The following is a 12,202-nucleotide window of genomic DNA, read 5'->3' as shown; positions in this document are numbered from 1 at the left end:
CCAAAAAAAAGAAGGCTTGTTGATCATGATACTGTACAAGAAAGGCATGAACAAAATGAACCTGCAAAGCAAAAAAATAAATAAAACAAATAAATTAATAATCAGGTACATTTTTCACAACAAATGTGTAAACACCTGTAACACAAACTTGAAAAGCCAGTCAACCAAGAGCACGCAAATTTCTGAACTCACGGTCATTGAGGGGACTAAACATACGCTTTACTTTACGCAGTAAAAGCACCTAACCAAATCAGTTCTTCCTGATAGTCTGTTACATTATTTTGCTTATTTTTGGGCTGGTAAATAAACAATTCTTGTTAAATCTATTACCCCGTTGTTTTTAGCTGTTCTGGTGTGACAACTCTTGTCTATTTCGTTAACGTAATGGCGGAAAGAACTTCTAACCTAAGTGTTTAACGAAACCTGGCCTAACCTAGCTTAATTGTACCTAATAATTTAACCTAACCTAACCTCCAGTTGGGAAATTGGGAAATGATATCCACCTTTGAGCACGTTGAGTTTCTTCCACTGCGGTGGAAATGATCATAGGGGAAAGTGACGATAATAACAGGGAGGAAATTTTTCAGCAAGAAAATGAAATTTGCCATACTGAAAGTTGTCAGAAAAATACAGGAACAAGCTGGAGGATTATGAATTGAATTGGAAAAGGTCTTTCTGCTGCTTAAAGTGTACATTTACTGGTAAATAAATATATCTAACTACCCGTGTTTTGATTCCGCCAGATTAATCATGATTTCGCATTATCCAGGCACCCCTTCGCACCATATAGTCTGGATAATTAGGATATCTCTGTATGTGTTTGAAACTGGCCCTTTAGTACATCTCTATGGCTCAAAAAGTGAACTTTCAGGAAGCAGCGTTGCCCACATGCTATTTTTCCCATAAGATACGTTGTTCACAGAGAGCAAATTCGCAGTGAATGAGCTACCCATAAACTCGTTCACTGTGCGAGGGCACTGTACAGGGAAGTCCCAAAGATAAGGAAGTTAGGTTCCATTTGGCATAGTCCTATAATGATTTCTTGTATAATGAAACACGTAACTAATGGTAAAATATTGGTTGGGTCCAAGGACCCCATCAAAGGCAAGTTTTCAAGCTAAAATATATGATACCAAAGGCAACAAACTTATCTATATTACTGAACTGTAGAGAATGCAACCTGAAAGGGCAAACAGTAAGCAAATAACATGACTGCACATTCATTACACATATGAAACATGCATAACACTAAACTATAGATGGTAATGTTGTGTTCGAGGTGGGAAGCTGGTGGCCACCAGCTGAGCAGCGTTGCCATATTCCCAAACCCATATTATCATACCCAAAATGTTAAAATTATCTCTTTTTGATCAAAATTATCACACTCATAAACAAAGGAATTTCTTCACATAAATCAGTAACTGCTATTGCATTACTATACTTACATGTGAAGTGAGCAATTAATGTTAATGAACTTGTTCAACTGTTAAGTACCTACCAGATTATAATACTGGTTATCGTAAGAGTTACTAAATCCTACTGTTATACTAGCCTTACAGTAGATTTGTTAATTTTGCAATCCCCAATTTCTTTTTGTTTATGAAATTATAAAACTTATCACATGGCATGCATGCTATCGCATATTGCAAAGTGTGCCAAAACATCACATTTTGTGATAATTATCGCACGTCTGTCAATGCCACAGCTGAGCAGTACCGCTTCTTCTCTCTGAGGTTGAGAGAAAACAGCGGTGACTGCGTTTGCTGAGATGACTGAGCTAGAATCCTCCCACCTCGCCCTAGACTGAATGTTGTATCGTTAGATTTTCGAGATCATATAACGAAAATACATTTACCCAAGTCATATCATCAGTTTCTCGAATATCGAGTGGTCATATAATGGGATCTACCTGTATAAAAATTTAGTCCAGTCGGCTCCTTGAGTCCGATAAAATTGAATTCCAGTATGTTGAAGTCCATTACCTATCTATAGCCAGACACCTTAATCCCGTAAAGGGTGGCCACACACAAATTGCCCCCATATCACCCTGTCCCCCGCCATTTCATTGCCCTGCTCCCAGCTCAAACACCCCTCTCTCATATACCTCTCCACTCCATCCCTCCATCTCAACCTTGGCCTCCCCCTCCCTCTCCCCCGTTCCACCTCACTCACATACACTCTCCTCGTCAGTCTCTCACTCTCCATTCTCTCCACATGACCAAACTACCTCAATGTGTTTCTCCTAACGCTTCCTATCACATCCACATCCACACCACAATGCTCCTTCACTTCCTCATTTGTCAGCCTGTCTCTCCATGAGATTCCACATGCTCCTCTCAAATAACTCATTTCCACTGCTCTCACTCTTGAGTTGTGTCCCTCCAACAATGTTCAAGCTTCACTTCCATAAGATAGAACTGGTATCACAATACTGTCATGTAGTAACTTTTTCACTACCATGCTCACTTCTCTGTTTCTTATCACTGCTTTCAAGGAACCAGCAACCTTTCCTCCTTGTTGTACCCTTTCAAGCACTTCATCCTCTAAATTTCCATCCTTACTCATCACACTACCCAAGTACTTAAACGCACTCACATTTTCCATTTCCTCCCCTTCCAACCTCACTGTACATTCACTGACTTCACTTCTCTCGAAAACTATAACTTTACTCCTCCCTACATTCACCGTTAGATTCCATTTCTTACACACTCTCCCAAACTCATCCACCAAGCCTTACAACTCCCCTTTTTCTTCACTTAACAACACAGTATCATCAGCAAACAACATTAATGGGAGTTTCCAAACACTGCCCTCTCTCATTAGGGCCACTCCAACATCCACTACCCTACCTTGTATCTCTTTTATAACCCCATCCATATACAGTCTGAACAACCATGGAGACATGACACATCCCTGTTTCAATCCAACCTTCAAAATAGAAGAAGTCATTCAGTTCACTATCCACACGCACTGAAGCCTTAGCACCCTCATACATACTCTTCACGGCATTCAACACCTTCCCATCTACTCCATATATTCTTAATACTTTCCACAGTCATTGTCTATACACCCTGTCATATGCTTTCTCCAAATCCATGAAGGCCACATACAACTTCTTTCCCTTCTCGAGAAACTTTTCCACTAGAGATCTAGGAATGAACATCTGATCAACACAACCTCTTCCCATTATATCAAGGTTTTACTATATTACCATACTACTGTATCATTCAGTCACAGCCAGGATACGCCAAAATCCAGATATTCTGAACATGGACAATCAAGCTTTCACTGTACAGTACTGACCTCTGGGTGGTGGTGTGCGAGGTTTGGTGTGCTGCTCCCTCAGCCGCTCCTCTTCTCTTTCCCTGCGCAGTCGCTCACGTTCTCTCTCACGTTCCCCTGGTGAACGTTCTCCAATCTTGGCCAAATCCCACTCACGAACCACTCCCTCACGCTTAAGAAAATACAGCCCAATTTATTTTTCCTTCCTCATGCATGGTACCCACATGTAAAGTTAGCCATCTGCCATCTCACTTACAATATGAGTTAAGTATACAAGCACCTTCTAGTACCCCTCCTCTATCTTGGTAAAGGTTTGATGGTTAGTTTTGCAGAATGGGATAGGGCTGAAAAGCTCCCTGAGGCAAAGCAAACTTCAATCTTGCCTGCATGTCATGGCAGCCAATCACTGCCTATGGGGAAAGAACATGAATTGAAATTGAAGTAATACTAAGTTATAATAACTCAAAGAAAATTTAATTCGCTTAAAGAACAACAGACAGCATAAAAGTAGAGATCATCTGTCATTAATAAGCAATGATGCAATCTTAAATACTACAGCTCTCTGTGTGTGTGTGTGTGTGTGTGTGTGTGTGTGTGTGTGTGTGTGTGTGTGTGTGTGTGTGTGTGTGTGTGTGTGTTTTGGGCAGCTGAAACTACACATTCAAATCACACCAAAATTGGTACAAAATTCGCAAAAAAATCTCTGATGTAAAAAAGTTTGGTCCCTTCACGATTGAAAAACATTTACTATATTTAATGAGCGATCACATTTTGACCAACAAACACTGCTCCAGGAGCCCGGCATAGGATCTCCGTAGAATTTTTTGCCCACGGGTAGAACTAAAATAAACTGGTTTCCATTACCGAAGCTGCAAATAACACGATCAATTGGTTGGCTGCAAAAAATCCAAATGACAATGTTACACTAGAACAGCACATAAATGCGAGAGCCCTCTGCAGGAGCAAGTGCGAGGGGCCCAAAGTGCCCACGAGCACTTGTAGACTTCTAATATTATGAATTGCTTAAAAAATTATTGCACTTTTTAACTTTGAAACTATTTATCAATGATAGCACACTGAAGGGCAAGTGGAATTGATAGCTGTGTACAAAGCATGACCGGAATTTCTATATTTAGTAGCTTGCCCATGAAGGAAGTGTCACCTGACTATGTAAATCCTTCAGTCCCTTGAAACTCTTGTGTTAATAATTATCTACAGCCAGACACCTTAATCCCACAAGGGGTGGCCACAAACAAATCAACTCCATGTTGCCCTGTCCCCTGCCATTCTGCTGTCCTTCCCTCAACTTACATCTTCCTCTTTCATATACCTCTCTTCTCTATCCCCCCATTTCATCCTCGGCCTCCCCCTCCCTCTCCCCCCCACCCCACTCATACATTCTCCAAGTCAGTCTCTCATTCTGCATTCTCTCCACACGGCCAAACCATCTCAATGTATTTCTGCCAAACCATCTCAATGTATTTCTAACACTTTCTGTCACATCCACTCCACAATGCTCCTTCACATCCTCATCTGTTAAGTCTGTCTCAATACAACTCCACATGCTCCTCTCAAATAACTCATTTGCACTGCTCTCACTTGTGTGCTTCTAACAAGGTCTAAGCTTCACTTCCATACGTTAGAGTGCAGATCACAATACTGTACTGTCACTCAGCAACTCACCTCCCCCACACTCACTTCCCTATTTCCTATCACTGCTTTCAATGAACCAGAACCTTTCTTCCTTGTTAATATGTGCACTGAAAAGTCAAGAAAAGGTTGGTGAGCCAAGGGTGTATGGTGCACACAGTCTGAAGGAAGAGTGCTGCCGCAGATGGTAGTGTGCATGACTACTCAAAGTGTATGAGTATGTGGGAAATTAATACACATGATTTGTGCCAGTCATATCCTCTGATTTGTGCCAGTCATATCCTCATGATTGGTACTCTGCCAAAATCCTAGGTTTACTCAATCATCTACCTAGACAAATCCTCCACCTATAAATCTATTAAACTGCCAACTACGCAAGGTATGTTAAAATCACCGACAAACTTACAGTGTCCCCTGATTCTGTATTTCTAGTGTTATTTCAATGCATAATATGATTTAATGGAAAATTGGCTTTGTGCAAAAGCTTACAATTTATTCTCATCCCATAGTTGACGGCAGTACAGGAAACCCTTGTTTTTCGTCCGACTGTTATTCGACAATACTGTATATTGTTTTTACAATTATGAATCGATACCCTTTTCCATTGTTCAACACGGTTATCCCTGCCATCCATCCATCCACCATCTAATTCTACATTGCCCCATGAGGAGCGTAGGAGCCCGGGGCTGGGAAAGTTGGTCCAGGCATTTAAGATGAGAGTGAACATTTCAACATTTCAAACCACACACCACCATACAGACCAACTGAGTTGCCTCAGTCTCCTGCCCTCTGCCAGGCTGATCAGTTGCCTCTTCAACCATCTGCATTTCTACTTGACCATGTGGAACATTACAGCACCATCATGGCTCCACCCAAGACCTCTACGACTATCCCTGTCAAGCACAGTCATGTGCTCACCAACCCATGGTCAGGTGACGATTGTGCCAATGGTTGATGAAAACTCTTAATGCACGATACTGTTTTGGGACCAGTTTTATGTAATGCACATCTTAGTTTGCACTAGGTTAGATAGGTTATAATCATTGTGGGGTCTTGGGGAGAAGCCCTCCATTTAGGTTTCAGCACTTCCAGTTAGGTTTCCACTGCTATTTATGGTTTTAAATTGCATACATTTTAGTTTGCTTTGGTGTGGTGACATCATGTTCAGTTGGAGGGATTGGCAGTAAACATGCTATCGGAGACATTCAGGCGGCTATCTGTAACATAACTAAGTAGTTGTATTTTGTTTGTTCTCCAAATATTTTTCTGATCGAAAATCAAATGTCAATCATCTGAGATGTATCTAGTACTAAAATAACTTTCCTAGAGAACGTAGGTCGATAAGAAAGCTCAAATCCCTGCATCACTTTCAATCATGTTAACCAGTAGGGTATTTTTTCCATCATTACAGAATATTTTTTGAATGATGAATGTGATCAGGAACCTAACCCCCCTATTTCTTAACAATCTTAAGGGAAAAAAAAAGGTTGGTTATTCAACCAATTCATTACTCAACCACTTTTTATGGAATGCATCCCTGTCAAACAGTGGTGGCTGCCTGTATCAACAATCTATCAGAAGTTTGTCCAAAAAGAAATGAAACTTTTAAAACAGCATGCCAACTAGCCAGCACAGCACAATAACAGTGGGAACAGCGTATACCAGTGGCTTTGAGCATTGGTTAAATACTAACAAAATCATGCCACAACACTTAGTCGTCGAGGTACAGTAGAACCTCTTTAGTCCAGACTATATGGGGGAAGGGTTGTCCAGATGTTGACTGTCCAAACCATCAAGGTATCTCCATCCCGTACCAAAAACATTTTCTATATATGGTATTTGTTCATTAATTCAACACCATCATTATCATCATCATCTAATCCTGTATTTCCCCATAAAGAGCGTAGGAGCCCGAGGCTAGGAAAGTTTGTCCTGAAATTTAAGCTGAGAGTGACCAGCCTCATTCATCCCTGAGTGGCATTACATGAGCAATAAACCCAAACCACCCCTTGGATATAAACCTGCACAGGCTTAATCCGATTGGAGCAACTTAGTCATCCACTAAACTACCAGGCGCCAGAATTTGGTCATATGGCTTCCACCCAGCATAGTAAATGGTTTTCTGGTGTACAGGAAACCATTTGGCTTGATGGAGGAATACATCCAGACAGCTCAGAGGAGCAGTGACCACTAAAGTAGCAATGAAAAGAGAGAAAGATGCAACAGTGCAGCAAAGAGACAAAGGTTGAAGGAAGTCGGTAAGAGGAGGAGAATTAATGAGACAAAAAGCCTTTGACTCCACCCTATTGAGAAGAGCTGTATGTGGGGAACCTCCCCACACATGTGAGTTGTACTCTACACACAGGTGGATAAAACCCGTGTACAGAGTCAACAATTGTGCAGGGGTACAGAAGGAACGGAGTCGGCATAGCACACCTAATCTCTTGGAAGCAGATTTTACAAGAGATGTAATATGATCTTTCCAAGACAAGTCCCGAGTAAATGAAACCCCAAGCACATTCAAGGATGATGCACGATCAAGCTGAATATTATTAAACATTAGTGGGTACACCTGTGGAAGATTTTGTCAGGTTGATAGGTGTAGGAACTGAGTCTTTGATGCATTAAAAACAAGATTATTTTTACCCCAGTCAGAGATATGAGCCAAGTCAGACATTAGGTGTGACATAGCCTAATCCCTAGTCTGTTGAAGTAACTGTTGAGATGGGCGTTGTGAGAACCGAATAGAAAGGTGAAGGATGGAGTCATCAGCATATGAGTGGATAGGGTTAGATGTACAGCTTAGCAAGTCACTGATGAATAAAATGAAGAGAGTTGGTGATAGGACCGAGCCCTGAGGAACACCACTGTTGATAGATCTAGGAGAATAACGATGACCGTCTACAACAGCAGCTACAGAACGACCAGAAAGGAAGCTAGAGATGAAGGCACAGATAGAAGGATAGAAACAGCAAGAGGGCAGTCTGGAAATTAAAGGTTTATGTCAGACTCGATCGAAAGCCTTTGATATGTCATATGCAATGGCAAAGCTTTCGCCAAAGTCCCGAAAGGAGGATGACCAGGAGTCTGAAAGGTAGGTAAGAAGATTGCCAGTGGAGCGTCTCTGACGGAATCCATACTAACAATCAGAAAGAAGGTTGTGATAGGAAAGATGCTTTAAATTTTTCTATTAATAAATGACTCGAAAACTTTTGAGATACAGGATGTTAAAGAAATTGGACGATAGTTAGAGAGTTGGGAATGGTCACCCTTCTTTGGGACTGGCTGAATGAGAGCAAACTTCCAGCAAGAAGGAAAGGTACAAGTTGACAGACAAAGGCGAAAGTTTGCCTAGGCAGGGCGTAAGCACAGAAGCACAGTTCTTGAGAACAACAGAAGGGACCCCATCAGGCCCATATGCCTTGTTAGTACTGAGGCCTGTGATGGCAGAAAATACATCAGCTGAAGAAATTTTAATGTCAGCCATGAGGAAGTCAGAGGGAGGAAGTGATGGAGGAACAGCACCAGAATCGTCTAAGGTGGAATTGGAGAAGAAAGTCTGAGCGAAGAAATCAGCTTTATCAGTAGAAGAAATAGCTACAGAACCATCAGAGTAGAAAAGAGGAGGGAAGGATGATGAGGTAAAGTTGTTAGAAAGATTTTTGGCAAGGTGCCAGAAGGAGCGGGAAGAATTCGAGTTGGAGAGTTGAGAGCATTTAGTGCGGATGAAATTATTTTTAGCAGAGCGAAGAACAGACTTAGCATGATTAGGGGCAGAAACATATAAAAGATGTGATTCAGGGGTGGGTTGGCTTGGTACCTTTTATAGGCCCTCTCCTTGTTGCGGACAGCATTAGAACAAGCATGATTAAACCATGGCTTTCTTGCATTAGTCAAAGGATATGAGAAAGGAATGTATATTTTCATGCCAGAGAGGCTGAGAGAATAGCCTCTGTAATGTGTAAGGCACACTCAGATGGCTCCTGGCCATGGAAGCAATAATCATTCCTGGGAAAATCAAAGAAGTACTGCCTGAAGGCCTCCCAATCCGCAGCTCCATAGCGCCACAGATGACGTTTCTTTGGAGGGTCCACTGGCCGTACCGGAGAGAAAGGACAGGTTAAGGTGATAAGGTTGTGATCGGAGGAGCCCAACGGAGTGAAAAGATTAACAGTGTAAGCACAAGGATTAGCCGTAAGGAAGAGGTCAAGTACGTTGGAGCTCTCTCCAAGGAAGTCAGGGATACGGATAGGATGCTGAACAAGCTGCTCTAGGTTATTGAGGATACAAAAGGTGTAGGCTTGTTCACCATGTGGATCAGTGAAAGGAGAGGAGAGCCAAAGGTGGTGATGAACATTGAAATCTCCTAGGATGGAGATTTCAGAGAAAGGAGAAAAGGATAGAATGTGTTCCATCGTAGAAGTAAGATAGTCGAAGAATTTTTGATAGTAGAATTTGGGGATAAGTAAACAGCACAGATATATTTAGTCAGAGAATGACAGGAAAGCCGAAGCCAGAGTGTACAGAAATCAGAGTTGTCGAGTTCAGGAACATGAGAGCAAGATAAGCCATTGCGTATGTATATACACAACAGCCACCTTTGGCTCTGAAATGAGTATAGAGAAAGTAGGAGGATACAGAAAAGGGTTTGCTGTCAGTTGCCTCAGACAGCCGAGTCTCAGTTAGGAAAAGAAGGTGAGGTTTAGAAGAGGAGAGGTGGTGCTCAACAGAGAGAAAGTTAGAGGAAAGGCAGCGAATGTTGCAGAAATGAAGAAGTGAGTCAGACAGTGGTTCCAAGCAGCTCGGGTTGTCACCGGGAGAAGGGGATCTGTCAGCTATTATATCACATACACACAAAAAAAAAAGTGTAAGGAATTCTTCTTTCACTGTCGGCAGAGAGCTAACGCGCATTCGACTGAAGTGGTGGGGTGGTTGGGGAGCGTCAGCCAATCACCAGCGGCGGTGCTCTGTAATGTAGGCGGATGAGTCGCACCAATCCAGTGCGGCGTTCACAATCCAGGTGCTTCAAACTCGACGCGTGATAGCGGTCTTGGGGTGCGTGATAGCATGTATGGTTGTGCATTTGATGCGTTTGCGATTGCCGATAACCATGATGGCAGGGGGTTGAGTATACAGTATATATAATATATATATATATATTATATATATATATATATATATATATGCCAACTACCCTGATATATATATATATATATATATATATATATATATGCCAACTACCCTGAATACAGGAAGATATTCCGGAAAGAAGTACGGAAATGCAGAAGTGAAAGCGAAAAGAAATGTGATGGTGTGAAGGATGTAGGTGGCACATTATTAACCCATGAGGATAAGTAAGGACCAGATAGAAAGAGTATTTTGAAAGCCTGATGAATGGGAACAGAGAGAGCAGAGCAGCTGTAAACATGATTGGTTCTGGGGGTGCGCAGAGAAGGAATGCAGTACCAGGAGACGTGACACTTGCACAGGTGAAGAGTGCTGTGAAGTGACTGAAAAAAGGGAAAGCAGCTGGGGTTTATGAGGTGTATGGAGAGATGCTTAAGTGTAGTGGAGAGATTGGAATGAAGCTTGTTGGAGATATGAAACTGTGCCTGCACAGTGGAAAAATCTGTGATTGTGCCCCTGTACAAAAATAAAGGTGAGCGAAGTGAGTGCAAGAATTATCGTGGCATAAGTTTACTGAGTGTGGTAGGGAAGGTATATAGAAGAATTAATATAGAGTAAGTCAGAGAGATATCAGAAGTCCTAGTGAGTGATGAACAGGGTGGCTTTAGGAGTGGCAAAGGATGTGTGAATCAAATATTTGCAGTGAGACAGATTATAGAGAAGGATTGTGAGAAAAACCATAAGGTGTTTATGGCATTCATAGATCTGGAAAAAGCATACAACAAAGTGGACAGAGAAGGATTGTAGAAAGTTTTGCGCATATATGGTGTAGATGGTAAGCTGCTAGGTGCCGTCAATAGTTTTTATGATGGTAGTGAAGCATATGTAAGGGTTTATGGGTATCTAAGTGAATGGTTCACGATCGATGTGGGTATGCGACAAGGTTGTGTGATGTCTCCATGGTTGTTCAATACAGTATATATATGGATGGGGTGATGAGAGAAGTAAAAACATGAGTAATGGAGAGAGGGGTGATGCTGGTAATGAATGGTGATGATGAAATATCTCAAATCTATTGCAAGCTGATGATGCAGTACTAACTGCAAGTACCGGACAAGAACTTGGTAGGCTAGTGCAGAGTTTTGCTGAGGTCTGTGAGCACCATGCCTTGAGGGTAAATGTAGAAAAGAGTAAAGTGATGGTTACTGAGAGAGATGATGTCTCCCGGTGCGATGTTACAGTGAATGAAGAGAGACTGGAATGGGTGAGAGTTCAAATACCTGGGTACAGTGATAGAAAAGAGAGTAAAATGTGCAAAAGAAGCTGAAAGTAGAGTGACACAAGGAAGAAAAGTAGCTGGTGCAATGAAGGCCTTGATAAGAAACAGAGGAATGAGTGTTGCAACTGCACAAGGCTTACATGAGGGAGTGTTAGTGCCAACTTTAACATATGGATGTGAGACTATAGTGTGGCATGAAAATGAATAGTCAAGAGTAAGAGCAGTGAAGATAGGACTGCTGAGGAATGTATGTGGAGTACAAAGGATGGATAGGACATGAAATAATGTGATTCGCGAAAGATGTGGAGTAAGGAAGCCGGTGGACACCAGAATCGAAGAGAGTGTACTGAGATGGTATGGTCATGTGGGGAGAATGGATAACAATAGAGTGGTGAAAAAGGTATATCTGAGTGAATCTGAAAGAGGGAGGAGGTGAGGTTGGCCAAGGAGAAGGTGGAGAGATATGGTGGACGAGTGTGTACAGGAAGGAGGTTTGGAAGTTGGTGAGGCTAAGGAACTGACAAGAGATCCAGCTGACTGGATGAATGTTGTGAGGAGAAGTGCATGATCAGGGATTTGGCACCCCTTTTAACGTGGCAGCGTCTGGATTGACTCAATTGGATATGTGAAGCTACGGAACGTGGTGAATTGTTTTGGCATATCCGATAGAGCCATGATTCCGGGGGCTTGAATGAAGAGTGAATGAAAGCGTGGCCCATTGGACTGCGCAAATTTGGGCTACCGGTATCTGGACATTGCTACTCCTCACCCTGCCCTAGGGTGAGAAAGGAGGTCTGGATAATAATGATGATGATGATATAATCCTTTATACAAGTATGCATGTACAGTGAAAGCTCGATTATC

At 42.0% G+C, this 12,202-nt stretch overlaps 1 protein-coding gene across 1 annotated transcript in view; it reads right to left on the bottom strand.

Moving 5' to 3' along the window:
• The window catches only part of LOC145401336 (uncharacterized), a 109,495-nt gene that overhangs the window by 4,867 nt on the left and 92,426 nt on the right, over window positions 1–12,202 (bottom strand). Inside the window, exon 15 of the mRNA XM_080273661.1 lies at window positions 3,304–3,454. Within this exon, the coding sequence (XP_080129787.1) occupies window positions 3,304–3,454 (151 nt within the window). The remainder of the gene's footprint in view (window positions 1–3,303; window positions 3,455–12,202) is intronic.

The sequence above is a fragment of the Coenobita brevimanus genome, chromosome 55, assembly GCF_032717465.1.
Source record: "Coenobita brevimanus isolate Jiangsu-jjx chromosome 55, ASM3271746v2, whole genome shotgun sequence".
In the NCBI taxonomy this organism is placed as follows: domain Eukaryota; kingdom Metazoa; phylum Arthropoda; class Malacostraca; order Decapoda; family Coenobitidae; genus Coenobita; species Coenobita brevimanus.
This window is presented reverse-complemented; position numbering and strand designations above follow the sequence as displayed.